The sequence below is a fragment of the Cicer arietinum genome, chromosome 3 (genome assembly GCF_000331145.2).
Source record: "Cicer arietinum cultivar CDC Frontier isolate Library 1 chromosome 3, Cicar.CDCFrontier_v2.0, whole genome shotgun sequence".
Lineage (NCBI taxonomy): Eukaryota > Viridiplantae > Streptophyta > Magnoliopsida > Fabales > Fabaceae > Cicer > Cicer arietinum.
Genome location: NC_021162.2, coordinates 63,610,303 through 63,629,061, shown reverse-complemented (window position 1 = coordinate 63,629,061; position 18,759 = coordinate 63,610,303). Strand labels below are relative to the sequence as shown.

General features: G+C 28.3%; 3 protein-coding genes across 5 annotated transcripts; 1 reads left to right on the top strand and 2 right to left on the bottom strand.

Annotated features, from left to right (window-relative positions):
• The first annotated feature begins 353 nt into the window (after positions 1–353).
• On the top strand, positions 354–4,321 carry LOC101500621 (B3 domain-containing transcription factor FUS3-like). Its single transcript, XM_004493003.4, has 6 exons — positions 354–1,137; positions 2,711–2,800; positions 2,924–3,024; positions 3,414–3,460; positions 3,543–3,619; positions 3,737–4,321. The coding sequence occupies exons 1-6, from the start codon at positions 751–753 to the stop codon at positions 4,016–4,018; spliced, it is 984 nt and encodes a 327-aa protein (XP_004493060.1). The 5' UTR covers positions 354–750; the 3' UTR covers positions 4,019–4,321.
• A 6,095-nt stretch (positions 4,322–10,416) lies between these two features.
• Positions 10,417–15,205, bottom strand: LOC101507046 (protein NUCLEAR FUSION DEFECTIVE 4-like). The gene is made up of 3 exons (XM_004492958.4): positions 14,755–15,205; positions 11,632–12,536; positions 10,417–10,997 (listed from the first exon to the last, which is right to left on the bottom strand). Exons 1-3 carry the CDS (start codon positions 15,061–15,063, stop codon positions 10,514–10,516), a joined length of 1,698 nt encoding a protein of 565 aa, XP_004493015.1. The 5' UTR covers positions 15,064–15,205; the 3' UTR covers positions 10,417–10,513.
• Positions 15,206–16,643: 1,438 nt separating this feature from the next.
• LOC101506713 (uncharacterized) lies at positions 16,644–18,759 on the bottom strand. Of its 3 annotated transcripts, none has more exons than XM_027332293.2 (3): positions 18,600–18,759; positions 17,777–17,855; positions 16,644–17,269 (listed from the first exon to the last, which is right to left on the bottom strand). In XM_027332293.2, the coding sequence occupies exon 3, from the start codon at positions 17,256–17,258 to the stop codon at positions 16,872–16,874; it is 387 nt and encodes a 128-aa protein (XP_027188094.1). In that variant the 5' UTR covers positions 17,259–17,269; positions 17,777–17,855; positions 18,600–18,759; the 3' UTR covers positions 16,644–16,871. The 3 variants fall into 3 exon arrangements, with proteins under 3 accessions (XP_027188094.1, XP_012569108.1, XP_004493013.1); XM_012713654.3 differs by having other exon boundaries at positions 17,777–17,846; XM_004492956.4 differs by lacking the exon at positions 17,777–17,855.

The window sequence follows — 18,759 nt, the reverse complement described above, 5'->3', positions numbered from 1 at the left end:
AAAGATGAAAGAGAAAGGGAAAGCAATATTAATACTAGTAGTGGTAGTAATAGAAAAGGAAAAACTACACCATTGAATTCTGGTGCAAGTTACAGAACTTTAGCAACACATGGAATCAAGATTGAAGCAACAAGTTTCGTGTTTGTTCACAATACATCCGTCACTCATTGTTTGGTCATTCTCTAACCACCACCATCACCACCGCACCAACCCCAATGCTGAACTCAACTCATTTCAACTTAACCATAGTTTACGCACTCCCCATTCACAAACAGCCACATTCATCACTCACTCCACATTATCATCATCATTATTATTCATACATAAATCCAAAATGAAATTAAAGAACCAATGAATCCGGTCATAACATTTGGTACTCATATCATCATATATATCAACAAAGAGAGACTATAACCTCATTACCCATAACCCATTTACAGCTAAAAACCTGTCAACAAAAAGAGAAATTAAGCAAAAGTAGTTGTAGTAAAAATCATCAAAAGCTATAAGGAGAGAAATTAAGGGGTGAATGTAGATTGCACAAATGTCATATTTTCACAAAAAACTTTGGTGCTAAAAATAGAAGAGAGAAAGAAGAGATTCTATATACTATACTCCACTCAAGTAGCTCCACCATTGATCTGTTTAACACCAAACCCAAAACCCATTTCGTGATTGCCGAGCGTCGTTCAATATAGTATCTGAGAGTGAGTGAGTGAGTGAGTGAGTGAGTAAGTGAGTGAGAGAGTAATGATGATGAATGAAGGAGGAGATAAAGTGGTGGTGATTCAGAAAAACGAGGCGACTGGTTTAATGGCAGGTGTTGAAGGTGAAGTTGAGTTTGTCAACAAAACAGGGGACAATAACATTAACGGGTCGGGTCATAAGATCCATGATGTTTTTGTTGCTGCTGCATTCGGAACTGTTCATAGGAAGAAAAGGATGGCCAGACATAGAAGAAGATCTTCATCTTCTTCTTCTTCTTCTTCTTCTCTCATCAACACCAACACCAACAACAACAGCACCATTACCATTCATCTCAAAAACCTTCCTTCTACTGCTACTACTTCCTCCTCGCACGTGCCTCTTTCTCCAATTCCAACTCTTTTTCCTTCCACTACTCTCCCTCCCGCACGTGTGAGTTTTTTTTGTTCCCCTCTTCCTTCGTTTTCTTCTTTCCTATATTTTAGATCTGTAATCTATCCAATATAAAATATAACCAAAAACATATTATTTGATTTTTTAAAATTAGATCAGCTATATCAACTTTTTAAATTGTGTTTTTGCTTATATTTTGTTGTGAAGAGAGTATATTTTATAATTGTGCTAGTTGGATTTGAAAACTTGTTTTCTTTATTTAATTTGTTTTGTTTGTCTCGTGATTCTCACACTTATTTAAATCATTTTTTTACGGCAATCTTTTCCGATGCTAATTGGAAGGATTTTTTATACACGTTTTTTAGTTATGTTTGTTTGAATGGCTTAATTTAATATACAACTAGTTTGATTCTTCAATTCTTAGAAGAATAGGAATAGTGTCTAGGAAGATTTACCCACAAGAAAATGAAAAATAATTTATAAAATATTATTTCTTTAGAGAATGATTTTAGTTGAAAAGTAATAACTAAGTAAAAGGGAAGTGAAGGCATGGGATATTGTTTTGTTACTCAATTTGTGTAGTAAACGAAGTCGTTACGTTATACACAAGTTGAGCATATTTTGATTTTCAAGCTTGTGTAAATCTTGTACTAGTATACATTTGTGTCAGAATATTGTGCTACCAAATCAGGTATATATAATATGTATAAAAATGGAAAAAAGAAGAGACATTTAACTTGTTGCTAGATGGGGCAGAATCTATGTCGGTACGGAATTAGACTCGGGCAAATCAAAAGAATGTTTATTCATATGGACGTTTATATATGGTATATTACTTATATATTCAGATATAATAATGTTGATTAATATACTATTCATTGGTGTTCCTATGATTCATATGTAGAAGTAATGCTTATTTACTTTCTTTGCAACCTTGTATTTTTTTGTTTTACTATATCAATTGAATTACGAAAATCGATTTGATTCGGTCAACGTTCAATGTAGTATGTGATCTCAACCGTTGATAGAGATAGAATAATTGAGATTATGAATTCCCAATTTGAAAAGATCCCAATGTGAGTCATTTGATCTCTATTCAATAATAATTTAGATCAATTTAGTGATCAAATGAACTATTGATTATATGTAGATTACCTTTGTGTTAGTCAATGCCTAGCTATGTCCTTGGAAGCCGAAAATTACTACATTTGGCTCCCTAAATCTATGGTGGTGTGCTTAAACAAACATGTATATATATATTTGATTGTTAGTGGTAAATTAAACTTTAGTTTTTGGAATTTGCGTATTTCAAGATAGTCAAGGCATGCTGGACAATGCTTTGGGCACTCCACACTTTGCCTCTTTACCACTATTAATTTTGACTTGATGTTGTTATGTTGGATATATAATATGGTGTTCATGTCTTAGTTAGACAAACAATTATGTTTGAAATAATTTTATAGTAGTACTAATCTACTCCAACTTTTTGTGGCATTTACTATAATGTTTTAGTTTAATGTTGCTTTTACATTAGATTAATTGATACCATAAATTGACTAAAAAAAAATAATACCATAAAAAATTGGCCTTACAATTTTCATTCTATTTTTAGGAAATTGATCATAAGAGGTTGAGATTCCTTTTTCAAAAGGAGTTGAAGAACAGTGATGTTAGCTCCCTTAGGAGAATGGTATTGCCAAAGGTTTGGTCTTTGCTTAAAGAATGGCTAATTTTTATGTAGCATTATCTTTAAAAATATTGTCTACATTAACTATAATTACAAACCAACATAGACGTATAATAAATTTATTGTTATAACTTGTAGAAAGCAGCGGAGGCTTTCCTTCCTGCCCTTGAGTCAAAGGAAGGAATTCTTATCAGCATGGATGATATAGATGGTCTTCATGTATGGAGTTTCAAGTACAGGTATGTTATGCGTGTGTATATATATTGTTGGTTAATTATCATGACCACAATATAAATTAAAATGAAATATTGAATGCAATTACATATGGAACTATATTTCCTTTACAGCCATACATTTACTCAGTCTCGCGTCTTGAGCGTTAAATTAAGAACGAATGATTCATATTTCAAATTGTTATAAATTAGATTTGGTGTATTTATTAACATGTCATCTTATCATATAAACTATATATCCTTGACACCTTCTTCTTTTGATTGCTTTACATTCTATTACCATGAGAAAGATTGGTATTAGTTGAATGTCTATATTATTTTTTTGATAATTTTCAATTAAGTTGTACTAACAATTCAAATTTATAGTTGATTATATTTCTATTTGAATAATCCAGGTTTTGGCCAAACAATAATAGTCGGATGTATGTACTTGAAAATACTGGTATATTTTCATTTACTTGAACTACTCTCAAATTCCGAGTTAAACTTTGTATAAAAGTTGTTCTTGTATTAAATATTTTCAGGAGATTTTGTAAGCACGCATGGTCTACGCTTAGGAGATTCTATCATGGTTTACCAAGATAATCAAAATCACAATTATGTATGTACTCTTCAAGAAAATCGAGCATAACAATTTTTTGTTTCAACTTTAAAATTCCACTTCTTTTTTAGTCATGCACTTCAATATACTTTATTTCTATCCTATGCATTCTTATAGGTAATTCAAGCAAAAAAAGCATGTGATCAAGATGAATATATGGAAGGAACTAGTGATACCATCAATGATATCTTCTTTAATGATTATGAGGTGAACAAAAGTTGTTTTGATGTAACCTATCCTACAATGAATGATACAAGCATGTCATTCATATATGAAACAACCATCTCAAATGACTCACCACTTGATTTTTTGGGTGGATCAATGACCAATTACTCAAGGATTGGATCAGTTGAAACATTTGGCTCTGTTGAGAATTTGTCGCTTGATGACTTCTACTGAGGTCAATACTACATATGAAGGGCACTAACATGGTACCGAAAATTAGGAAGGTCAGTTTCTTCATTTTGGTACTAAAGAAACATGGAAAGTGTGTTATTTTTTTTGTTCTTTTCGTGGTTTTCATAACAATGAGAGGATTTTGATTAGAATAAAAGAGTAGCCAGTGGACATGTTTTTGTGTTCCTCTCTCTTGAACAAGATTGGGACTGCTCTAAAATGTATTAATATTTATAATTTTTGGTGGATAACATCAATATGAATGACTTTGAATGTTTCATTTTATAGATCATTTAATTAATTTCATATGCAAAACCAATCATGGAGTTAAGATGCAACAGTTTTTTTTGGTGTATGGTTAAAAAATAACAAGACATGTTTTGTGTGCTCATCTTTTAAGGCTGCACTAATGATATATTGCTTAAATAGACATAAATCATATATGAATATGCATTGGAAGGAATTATAAAATAAAAAGAGATCTCCATAGTGATTAAAGGAAGACTAAATAAATTTAAAATCACATCTTCAAATAAAATTTTAAGATATCTTCAAATAAAATTTTAAAGTATTAGGTATATTAATCATCTTATTTATACGTTGTTTATTGTGTTAAATTTTATCAAAACGTTTTATTTATATGTTGCTCACCATGTTAATTTTCATTCAATATGTGGTATTTTTTGTTCACACTTAACAAACAAACATATATATAATGAAATTGTTATGAGTCCATTGCAATCGTACTTAATGAGTGGTTTATACAAGATTGTTAAAAGAGGAAATATGTCAAAAGAAAATTAATAGATGTTATGACGATTTATAGTTAGTAAATTAAGAAAATTAATGGTTGTTATTTTAATGTATTTATGATTTGTATAAATGTGGATGTAATGTTAATTATTGATTGATAAATTTGATGAATTTTTATTTTAATTAATTCCTTTATTTATTTAATATATTATTCAATTAGTTATATGAATTAAAAGATTAAATAAATTTGAGTCTCTATAAATATATTATATTTTCTTTTTAGTCAATTTAATTCTTTTTTTTAAAGAAAGGTGTCTCAAATATTTTATGTCAACAATTTTAATCCATGTTTTTAAATTAGTTCATGTATATCTTATGAACTTTTGAAGGTTTTTTTTTATGCATGTTTAGAACATAATAAGAACTTCTCATACATATTTTTAAAATTTTTTTAACAAATGATGGATTACATATGATTTTTAAAAAAGTTTTTAAAGCTTAAAAATTCATATTTTAATAATCTTTTTGTTCAAAAATTCTAAATTTTTGTAAGAGTGTTTCTTGTAAGATTTTAAACATGATTGTAAAAAGTTATTCAAAATTTTGAATAATAAACATCAGTTAACTTAAAAGTAAAGATTAAAATTATTAATAGAAAATATGCGATTGACTATTGTTTGAAGAAAAAATCTAGAGGGAACAAAAACGAAACATAATATATTTATAGAAATAAAATTATTTATTTAACTAAAACAATATTTTGATCATTATATTAAATATATTTTGTATAATTTACTTATATTAAATTAAATCATATATAATTGAATCAATTATTCTACCTCATGTCCTTTATAGGTGTGACTTTAATGTGTGTCAATAGTATATGAAATATTATGTTTCACCTTAAAACAATATATGTAACATTATAAATAATTAGTAACATAAAATAATGCATCATGACTATGTAAGTCATAAAAACACAAGTGATACAATTTAATGACATGTTCTTATCTTTCTATTCATGTGTCTTAAATAAACATAAGACATAAATGTGTAATCCACGTTATGTCTAATTCAACCTCTTAGACGTTCAAACACAAATCAAACCCATTTTTCCATTTCATATATCACTTTATATTGTTATCTCATACATATTCCTTCTATGACAATATAAATCTTCTTTATGCCACTTACATTCTTTAACATATATTTTCCTAGAGATTTGATAACTATCTTTATGGATATCATGTTGCAGATATTGTTTGATAACATTAAAATATGTAATTCTTCGTGCAAAATTCACAATATTTTCAAATCAAATGATAACTTTACAATCATTATCATGAGAATTACATACAACACATATATAAATTTTATGTAACATTCTTATGATCAATCATCTAATATAAATATTTCTTTTAATATTTATATATGTGTGTTGGTTTAACATCACATATCAATGAACTATAAAATATGATTAGTCTTAGATATCATCTTAATATTTTTGTGTCATTCTAATTAACAATAATAGATTGATTACAAATATATAAGAATAATTTTTTATTACATAATAGTCAACTACTTGACCCTCTGTTAATAGAACTTATTATTCTCAAAACCTTATTATGTGAAAGCCAAATAAATAACATAATAAATAATGTCTCCAGATATATATAAAATATTTCTGACAAACATAATAATCAAACATATGAGTTATAATACAAATAAAATATTATAAAATTTTAATAGATTATCCAAAATCATAAACACAAATTATAACTTATAAATTGAAATGACAATCTGTAATTGTGAGGAGAGAAGAGTGTTGAATCCATAAGTTAGCTGAAGGAAAAAGTATGAGAGGATGAATTGTCATTTTTTTGGTGAATGTTGACTAAGGTTATATATAAAGTTCAACATTCATACTATTATAGGCAAATTTTACTAGCAGGCTAATGCTTACACTAAGAGTGTATTTAGTTTAGAAGAGAAATTGTGAAGAAAGAAATAGGTAAAAAGAGAATGTAAAAGAGAGAAATAGATGAAAAATATAATAGATTTGATGTATTGATTGATATAAGAGAAAGAAAAAAAAAAAACAAGAAAGAAATATTGCTAGTTTATAAAAGTAGAATAATACACCTTGTTAAATAACATTTCCATTAAAAATAATTTAATTTATTTATTTAAAGTTAAACTAAGTTAAATAATTAATTAAATTATGTATTTTAATTTAAATTACTGAGTTAGTTAATAATTTGATTTAATAATTTCATTATAAATTAATTAGTTAAATATTTAAAAAAAAAGGAACTAATTAGAGAAAATTTGTTTGTTAAAACTAATTATTGATACTCATATATTAGTATTATTTTTCAAAAAAGATATAATAAAAATATGTTATTATTTAATTATTAGAAACACAAGAGGTGGTACCTGGAAAAAAGCAACCACACAACATTGGTTAAGTTATTAAAAGTAAAAACATATAAAAATAGGCATGGTTGAGTACATATTCATATACTAGAGCATGGGTAGAAATGGAACGAAGTAACACTTGTGTATTTTTTTTCAAAATCGTCGTTGAAAGAAAAAAGTGGTGGGACCCACCGTTATTCTTTCTTTTTTTGATACATCCCTATAACAAATAAACGAAATGATATGTCTCTTCCAAAGAATTGCAACGTCTCTTTCTACCAAATGCAAATATATATTGGATAAATCTATGATGAATATAGAATTCCTAGTTCATTAACCAGTTGGTCAAGACGCAAAATGGTTGAGAGAGGTAGTGAACTCTTGTATTTTGTATTTGAAAAATCTAGCAAGAAATCGTATTGATGCACGGGTATCGATATTTTATATGTATTTTATTTAGACATTAAATGAAAAAATTATTTTATTTATTAGTACAAATATTTGTTTTATATTTTTTATTTAATTATTAATGATAAAAATTTGTGTCATGTTTTTTAATATATATCAATGACAAATATTTATTATACTTTTTTTATGTATCAATAACAAATATTTATTTGGAGATTTTTATATTTATCATCAACAAATATTTTTTTAATATTTATCAATGACAAATATTTTTTCAATATTTTATTAAAATTTATTAATAAAAACATTTGTCTCGTGTTTTTTTAATTTATTATAGACAAATATTTCTATTATCTTTTTTTATGCATTAATTATAAATATTTATTTGATATATTTTTAATATTTATCAATAATAAATATTTATTTTATATATTTTCTTTGTTGTGTTTTTTCCAATGTTAAAATTGAAGGGGGAAATTTTAATTATTTTAATATTAATTTTTTACTAGTGTTCTCATATCTTATGTTATGTTGATAGTTGGAAGATAAAAAAGAATGTATTGTTGGGAAAAATATAAGATTGGGTAATTTTGATTTGTATATATAATAATAATTAGAAAGTAATATTTTGTTGTGCAAAAAATTTGTATGAAATAAATTGTCATTTTAACCTTAAAATTTGGCAATATTTAAAATGAGAAGAACAATATTGGGTTTTTTTAGGTTATTTTTTGTATAAGCTAGTTATTTTTTGTAGTTATTTCTTTCTTATTAAGGTAGTTATATTTCTTTTGTAAAAAAATGTAGTTATAATTTTGTAATTCTTTTTTGTATTTATTTATTTATTTCTTTTTTTATGTATAGTTTTCTTTGAAAATATTATATATTTTTTATATTGATAGTAGGCTCTTATATTGGGATTTTTTTCTTTTATATCCCTTTTTATTTTTAAATTTGACCAAAATGACTTGAAAAAATAATATAAAAATGCTCTACTTTTTAGCTCCAGTTGCTTATGACAACCTGGTGATGCGACCATGTCAAACATTTTTTTTTATCTTGAATAGAAGGTCGAATTCCGGAGATGCGACCTTCTATTAAGGATAAAAAAAATATTTCACGTGATCGCATCTTCAATTTGCGATCAGCAACTAGAGCTAAAAAGTAGGGTATTTATGTATTATTTTTTTAATGTATGGCATTTTGGTTAAATTTTAAAAACAAAAGGATATAAATGAAAAAAAATCTCTTATATTGACAGTTGATAGATTTTGACAATGACTAAAAATTAAAGAGGACAAATTGGAGTTTTTGTAGTTATTCTGATGATAAGATAAAAAAAAAAAATGCAGTTATTTCTTTCTTTTCTCAATATTTTTGTTGACAGTAGATTTGGCAATGATTAAAGATGAAGTGGACATTAGTTTTTTTGTAATTATTTTTTTTGAAAGTAGTTTTATTTCTTTTGTAAAAAAAGAAATATATATATATATATTTATAATTATAGGAATTTCTTTTTTCTCTCTTATATTTACATGTTTACCCTCAAATAATGACGTGACAAAAAATTAGACGAAGATAAATTTATATTTTTAATTGGTGTTTTTTTCTTATATTGATATTGATAGTAGTCTGCTTTAAAAATTATTTTCAGTCACATACTGCGCACCTTATAACCGTGTCACTGAAATTGTCGCGTGAATTATTTTCCTTTTACAAAATTGGTTACTCCTTGGGACAGAAACCAAAAACATAATTCTACCTTATAAACATCCCCTCTATATGATATTTCTTCATTTTAACATAATTTCCAACAGTGACTATTATACCTTTGTCAGCATCTCCTGTAATTCACATGTTGAAATTGATGTGGCTAACTGTTATAGTGTCTATAGTGTTTAATAAAGCTTTGAAAATATTTTTATTGTTATAACATCTTAAATATAAAATTGTGTATTGTTCCTTTGAGTCTCATCTTAAGTTCATTATGTTTCAGTTGTCTACCATTGTAGGGGATTATAGAAATAGTGGCATTTAGTTCTGTTACAATGGTAATCAATATTTGATAACCTTTAAAATATAATTAGGCGTTATAGAAAAATGAATTTAAGATAGTACTTTAGAAACCTTCAAATGAATTGTATATTTACATTAAATTTGTCTTTCAATAATATTTTGTAGAAAAAATATATTTCCCTCACTTGTTCTGAATGACGATTTATAAAATACAAATCAAAGAGAAAATGGTGAGAATATTGCTCAAATTTGTCTCCTTTTTGTAGTGGTTGTTGCACTACTTATAGAACAAGAGATGTCACTTTACTTGGTAAAACAACTCTTCGTGAAGAGTCACAATAATTCATGACCAGATTTTTAAATCAAAAGATGCGTTTATTTACTTACTATTATGTTTCATACATGTAACAACACATCTTCATCAAATCTATCAAATCTATAGAGTTACAATATTTGAAACCTAAAAAACATGTAACATCCCATTTTTTCAATAAGTTAAGCTAATGAAATTTTAAACATAACAAGGTGGATCTTTTTTCTTTTTTAAGTGTTCCATACAATTGTTTATGCAGGACAGTGCATCCAACCTCAAGATAGTGTATGGAACAACACTTACACTCAACACTTACAATTGTTTTTGGCTTAGATACTTTTTTGGTCTCTGAATTTATTTTTGAATTTTAATTTAGTCCTTTAATTCTAAAACAAGTTCATTTGACCCCTTAAATTAATGCACAAAGAAAAAATATATTTATATTTTTTATAATATGATTCAAATTATATTAGAAATCAGTTACACTATTCAATGATCACAAAAGTTAATATATTTATATACTGATAATGTTTCAATATTGCATCATATGCTATACAGTGTTCTATCACATCATAGTTCTAATTCATAAGCTAAGTTGTCAGCTGTGTTCTGATTCTTTTTTTATCTCTTTCATAATTGTCATAAGCTTGCTTAGTCCTAAAGTAAAGCAAGAAGCTTGAAACCAATCCAACCATTGAAATGCAACCCCACCATACAAATGTCTGCATATAGCATTTCCTCCCCATACACAAGGACATCTCATGCAGCCATATTGATTTTCTTGTGGTTGTTGCATTAGAGTCATAAATCAATGCTGCAAGAAGGCCATAAAGGCATGAACCTAAAGGAATGTTGGTGATGAGAATGTTGTGGGTCACTCCAACACTGTTTGGACCAAATAGTTCTGATGTAATAGATACTGCTGCAGAGAAAACAAAGCCAGAACTTAAACCAATCAAGCTTGTGCCTATTTCCAATGCTGTTTTGCTACCAGATATGGCTAGCAGAATGAATGCAATAGGTGTTGGCACCAAAGCTGCGGCAAACCATCCTGTTCTTGCAAATTTTATCTTGCTGCAAACACTAGGGGATTAGTTATTGAGTAAATGGAAAAAATAACTATAGTTTTTGAAGAAACAATCAACAGTCTATAAACATTGAACTAGATTTAAGGGTGATTTCATAATTGTTAAAAAAAATAATGTGATAGGAACCACAATCTTTTCCAACAATTAATAGAATTATCCATTAAGCTAGTCAAATTCTTTTAAAGTTTAGGCTTAATTTTTTCCCGAGTAAATATCTGAATTGATTCTTGAAATAGTAGGACCGTATCAATCTAGTTTTTCACATTATCTATATTTCAAAATAATCTCCAAGATTACAAAATTTTAATCAAATTAACCATTACGTTTGTATTTGTATGGACTAGAATGACATCAAGTTGGTCATATTGGGGATGAATTTGAAACTAAATGAATAATGTCATTGCATTTGACTACAAATTTAGATAAATGGATGAATTTGACTAACATTTTACAATTTCAAATATCATTTTGAAATATTGATAATGTGAAAAACTAGATTGATACAGTCCTTCAATTTCAATTACGAACTCGAATATTTAATTGTTCTTTATCTAGTTTTTCCAATACTATTATTCCATATAAATTATCCTTCAACCTACCCAAAGACTTCTAATAGATACCTGCTTAAGAAGTCAGGCGCAGCTGCAAGAAGTCTACCAAAAAAGGAACATGTAGAGTAAAGTGTCACAAGAGAACTTATGTGAGAACTGAGTTCAAGTGATTGAGAAATTTGCCCCAAGTTGTTACTATAAACCAATCCAATTGTTCCTCCACAGAAATATGCAATATAATATAGCCAAAAATCCCATCTTCTAACCAACAATTTTGTTGAATGCTCTTCTCCAAGCATAGTAATCTTCTCTTTCTCCAACACATTCACAAAACAAAAATTCTTCTCTATCATCATGCTTTGAACACTTCCATTACTTGCAAAACCATTCTCATTACTACTAATGAGCTCTTTGTGAAGCTCATGCTCATCATGATTGTCAACAAGAGTGAAACTTGAGTCGTATAATGAAAAGCTATTAGGTAGAGTGAAACAAGGCCATTCTATTGAATTCACAATGCTTGGCAAGAATAAGAGAAGTGCTAAGAGAAAAATTGCGCCGACGAGGATAACGCGAGCTATGATTGTTGAAGAAGAGAGGGAGTATAGGAAGATAAGGTAGAGTCCTATGACAAGAGCAAGGATGTTGAGACAAATAAAAACTATGGAATCGTCTCGATGACGAACCGTGTCCAGAGAATGTTGTTGAGGATGTGATTGTTGGAGGATTGGAATGAGTACTAATGCAGAAATGAGGATAGGAACAAGAGCATTAAGGAAAAGATAGAGAGTATCATCATTTGTGTTTATTGCTTTGGCAATGAGAGTGTATAAAGCTGCACTTACACCATTGAAACTAATACTCAAAGATAATGCAAGTGAACGGTTAGTTGTGAAATTTCTGATACATAATACATAGCAGATGGTGTTAAACCAGCAGATGCTACACCCTGCAATCAAGCATAGGAAAAACACCTGCAGGTCAATGTACAACAATATTTTTGTTAACATATAAACATGTAAATTTTACATGCTAAAAATGTTACCAAAGCTCTGATAAGTTAAATTGTATCATAATTCCTAAGCACTAACTAAAACTAATTACTTACGAGGCCTTTGTTTGTCTGTTACAAATTAGGTTCCCAATGCTTGGTGCACGTAAACAAAAAATATTCATGAAAAATATAAAAATATATGTATAGTGATATATGATTAGATATTTATATAAAAGTTGTGTATAATGTCATTAAGGAGTAATTCAAATTTTTATAAATTCTAAACAGTTCAATATTGATAAACTGATAATTTAAATTGTTTTTGTTGTTCAATCACAAATCACAATTCAGGCTTATGTTACTCTTTGTATCTAAAAATAAGTCATCTTTGTAAAAAAATATATCTAAATATAAGTAGAGCAAGGATGTTTATTAAATATATTTTTTAGAAAATAACACTTCCTAGTAATACTACTGACTAATTTGTCTTAAAATATGAAAGATAAGAGTTAGATAAATCTATATATAAAATGATATTTTAGAAACATCCACACTACCTATTTTTCTCAATACATATATATATACATGAAAATCATGGGAAGAAACAAAACTATGAGGTCATAAAATATTGGTGATACTATTTTAAAATTGAATTTTGTAGTAACAAAACTATGAGGTCATAAGATATTGATGATACTATTTTAAAATTGAATTTTGTAGTACCTCAATTAGTGTTGCAGTTCTGGTCTCAACATAGATTGTGATCCCTAAAATGATGATTTATGACTCCAAAAATAGGCATTTATTGTTCCAATTATAAATTTGAAGAGAATATGCCACTTAAAGGGCAAAAATCTTCATTTTTAGGCTAAAAATAACAGTTTTTGGGTAAGTTGAACCAAAATTATAACAAATGTTATAATTGAGAACCAAAATGTTATAATTTTAATCAATTACTATTAGATCGCAAGTCAAAAACAATTTTAAATCTGTTTTTTGTCAAGTAGCCTAATGACTAGACTTTTTAAATCTGCATATCAAACACCTTTGCAGCTACCAACTAATATCAACACCTTTGCAGCTGCCAACTAAGTTGTACTTACTAGACAACCACTTTGAATCTTTTTAACTACACCTCAAATCATAGAAATTTTATTTCTAATTAAAAAATAGAAACAAAACTATTGTATTTTAATCGATCGTTTTTGTGGAGAGTAGCTGGGGAGGATTAGAATCGGTGGCATTTCAGCCTTTAATGGATTCTAATACTTCATATAACTTCAATATTTGAGTAATTTGAACAATCATAAATATCAGTAAAACACAAAATTCAATAGCCAAAATACATATCTACAAACGCAATAAAACACATAAAACAACTAAATTGACAATAAATCTTCCAATCAAATTTAATAATTAAATTTTAACATATTAATAATAGAAAATAATTAAAAATATATATGTCCTCCACGAGTTGAGTTCATAGATTCACATATTCAAAATATCAAATGCACGGTACGAATCAAGTACCTATCAAGGAAATAAAAACACAACATGACTCTATGGTGTTGAGTTGTTACATTGAGACTCTAGCACAACATGAATCATGTACACAAGTACATGATGCAACTCAATTTAAGTTTTTGTTCTCTCTATATCCTTAACAGTATAATGCCTTTTTTTGAATTTCTTATAATGGTATCAATAACCATACCCCTACCATATTCTTGTATTACCCTCCGCAGGAAACTTTCCATTGTGGAAAGTTATGTGGACATCAACTTAGATTCTATGTGGTAACTGCAAATTCATTATACAAGGACAAGATAAAATTGAGTCTAAAGGTGTAAAATTAATTTTAACATGTTTAGATGCGTTTGAATATAATTGATTTTAATTTAAAGTTAATTTTTTGATTACGTGAATTCATTCGAACTTAAATTAATTTACATTTAACTCACTTTTAAACAAATGAATTTTACAAAATCATTAGAAAAGTAGTTCAGAAACAATACATTAACAATTATATTTTGTGTTGTAACTTTTTTTTTTGTCAATAAAAGTATCACATGGCTATTATTTCTTCTTTGCTTTTTATATCATTTTTTTTTGTATTTGAATAAATATTCAGAAATCAAAGTAACAAAACAAAGTAACGAAATGCAAAGAGGGGTTAATTAGAAGTGATGAAAACTGACCAGAAAATAAGGCAAAGTAATGAATCTTTGAATAACAAGCCACTGAAATCCATAACCAAGAAAGCCGAAGAAAGCAGCCATAAACAAAACAACCCACAAAGGAAAATACATGAGTAACAGACCAGAACACCACCCAAATGCTTTCCCCATATCTGAAGCAACAGAAAGAGAATTGAGCTGAAGCTGAGTTATATCAAGAACTGATTTCATCTCAGATGAATAAGATGAGAAGTCAAAGTTTGTTCCTGTGAATGCTTGTATCCAAATTGTTGCTATTAGCACCCCCCACTTTCTAGATTCCCCTACCATTTTTCTTCCAACCACCGAGAAAAAAGGAGATTTGTTATTATGTGAGCTTTCCTCTTCACTACTGTTCAAGCTGAATTTGGTGATTGCTTAAAAGAGATTGTTGGTTGTTGTTTTTTATAATGTATTGACATTGGTAGACGAAAATTGAGAAGCAATAAGTATTGTAGAAAAAAGATAAATTAGTTGAAAGTCCTTCTAGTGTATGATGATGACTGGGACTGGAAATACATTTTCTAGGAAACTTTTTGATGAAAATACGTTTTCTTTTAATTGACATAATGTTGCGGTTCTCCATTATGCCACATACCGTGAAAGCTACCTCATTTAAATTGGCATGGGCATGCTTTTCAATTAATAATTACCTCATTGCTACTTGTTCCTTATATAATATATAAATAAAACGTGTGGTTTTATTTATCTAATCATGAATAAATTATGAGTCCAAAATTGGTTAAATTATCAAATCATTATATAAAGATAAAGAGTGAACATAGCGATCCGAATTCCTTAAAATTATTGTTGCAAATCCCACTCTCTAATTGAATGTAGAATACATGCATTGATCTTCAAATATAATATAAATTGTAATTTTAAATTAACTTCATCACATATTTTTCATCATAATTTTAGAAAATAAAGTAAAGTAAAAAATGACACCACAGTTGGAGGAAGGAAATTAATAGATAATTAATTTAGTGAAACTTACAATTTTAGTAAGTAGGTGTATTTATTTCCGTTGTGGAAGAAAGAGTTCAATGAATTGAATAACATTGACTGCGTATGTCATCCTCTAATGTCATGGATGAAGATGAGATTCATCTACACTATCACTTTGAGTTTCAAGGAAATAAGGTTAGACTTCTTTCACCGTGAACAAGATGATTATATTTAACTTTTATTTTAGTCTTTGAACTTCAAATATGTAAATGTGTTATAAATAAAATTTAATAACTCATGAAGAAGATGATTATATATAAGTTAACACCTATTTTGGTTTTTGAACTTCAAATACGTAAAGAAGTGAAGAAGATGATTATATATAAGTTAACTTTTATTTTAGTTTTTGAACTTCAAATACGTAAAAAAGATGAATTATATTTTAGTTAACCTTTATTTTGATTTTTGAACTTCAAATATGTAAAGAAAATAATTATATTTTAGTTAACTTTTATTTTGATCTTTGAACTTCAAATACGTAAATGTGTTGTAAATAAAAATTTAACAACTCAGCAATCCAAACAGAAAATAAAAAGATAATTGTCAACAAAGACCTACATAATTTAACAAAATATTAATTTAAATACTTTAAAATATTTTTCCCTTTCTTAGGCTTTATATCTAATAGCTCTTGAACTTGAATGCGATGATGCCCAAACTTGAGCATATATTAATGGTGATTGGAGGAAAAATATACTAAGATTAAATTAAAAAAGTTGTATGATTATAATCATGCTAGATTTGAAAAAATTAAATAAAATTAGGCTGCCTGTTATCACAACCCTCAATTAGTTACCTTGCTAGCTGCTAGTAATAATAAAAGAGACTAAAAACAAAGACAAAGGAAAAAACACTCCAACCAATTTTATCAGTTCCAATTTTATATCATATTAAGATTATCAATAGTGTATTGTATATCATTACAATGGTCACAAAAACAGTATCATCAATAAATTCATGGTGTGAAATAATTAAATTAATGATCTTTCAATTACATCTGACTCAAAAGCTTCTAAGAAACTAGACTAATCTATAGTTCCAAGCAATTTTATTATTTCAGAGATGTTCTTAGCACAAATTCCACTCCTATCTTATGAATGAGAACAAGGAATACTGCCACTATCTTCATCATCAAGTATGAGTTTAACTCCATTATACTTAAGAGCATTTACCACAGCCCAAATCTTGGTTTGGCTCTTAAATCCTTTCTTCTGTACTTCTTTATTTACATTTACATGAATACCTCCTCCTTGTCCTTCATTAAGACCCTCAACTTTGAGCCGCCTGGCTAATACTTCTCCAACAACAGCAGCTGCTTTTGCATTGCAGGACCGGCCACACTCAAGGGACTGCTTGATGTCGTGTTCTGCGGTGGATGATGTTGCTACTATTCGTCCACAGTTTCGATCTATCACGTTTGCAGTAATGTACTTTATTGATATGAACAATCTCAGCACATACCGCTTCGTTAAAGTCATTCTTCAATCATCTGATAAGTGGATTGAAAATCAAGCATATAAAGTAATTTCAACAAAAGGAGAAAAAAAAACATAAGCAAAAGAAAATGAGCACATAGCTAATGTCACCCATATTAGTAGAAAAGGAATTCAAGTACTCATACCATTAACAGAATTGAAAAATTTTACATATCATTAACAGAAAACTATCACTCAGATTAAAAACAGATGCCCCATGCAAGTAGAAAATTTCGATATAGAGTCACCAACAGCATCAGACATACAATACAAGTAGACATACTCTGCTTAAAAATAAGATGCAATCAAAGAGTAGCTGGCATTTAACCAACATTTGATACAAGCACGTTCTTGTGTAGCCGACACTTAACCAACATACAAGAACGTTCTTGTTCTTGTGTTGTTGACGCATGCCATCAAGATTAGATATACTCTAACATACATTGTGTCTGGAAGATAATTTCAATCAAATCCAAACATCAACATTACTATCATTTACTGCAACATGAATGATAAGGTACATGGCAAAAAACATTTTGCAACCATCGCAAACCACCAACTCATTATACTATGCCTCCATTTGCAGCCACGCTGAAAAGGCTAAAAACACAGAACTAATTAAAAGCTCAAATTTGTAGCTTTAGAAATTTCAAAGACTCAAAACATTGGGAAGGAAACGTGTATCCAACAAGCTACATGTAAATAGATATAAAATTAAAGGAAGAAGATGGGCAGTGATGTAAAGGATGGTGATTTGATTAGAATATTATAACTGATCATTAAATTGATTGGTACTAGACACAATCGGTTATGACAGCGAGATGTTAAATTGATGACCAAATTGTCAAGCTATGAACACTTAATCGTCTTTCTGAACTAGTTATGCTTGGAATAGCTTAAAAACTAATTTCACAGGGTAACTACAGATCCACTTAGGTTTAAGCCTCTGAACTTATGTTTTTGCATACATATCGGTCACATATCAAACTTCTAACATACATGCTTAAGGGACACAACACTTTTCTTGCAAAAACATTAATAACTTATTCATTATAATCAAAGTTCTTTAAAAAAATCATTTGCAAGTCACGATTTCAAGGCTACAGTTAAAAAACCACATGAAAATCAATCTCAAATAAGAGAAAAAATCAAGTAACAATTTTTGAAATAAATCCCTTCTCCTCCTTCACAAAATAGGCACTATGTTTGAAAAATATCAACATAATAGAAGAACAAGAATTCAATAAAATAACACCCCAAAAAAACAATCAAAACAACCATTGAAACAACATAAAAGAAGAATAATTAAGAGAAAAGACTTGGAAAGGATGAATAGAAACGAACCAGGACTAAACGATCGATAAAGAAAGAAGGACGGTGCCGGGGTGCCGGAAAATCCTGCCGGAAGGTGGAAGGTCGGATGGTTTTGGAGTTTTGGGTGAAAGGGTAGGTTGAATAGTAAGAGATGATCGAAGTGAAGTGAGCATAAAAACAGAAACAAAAA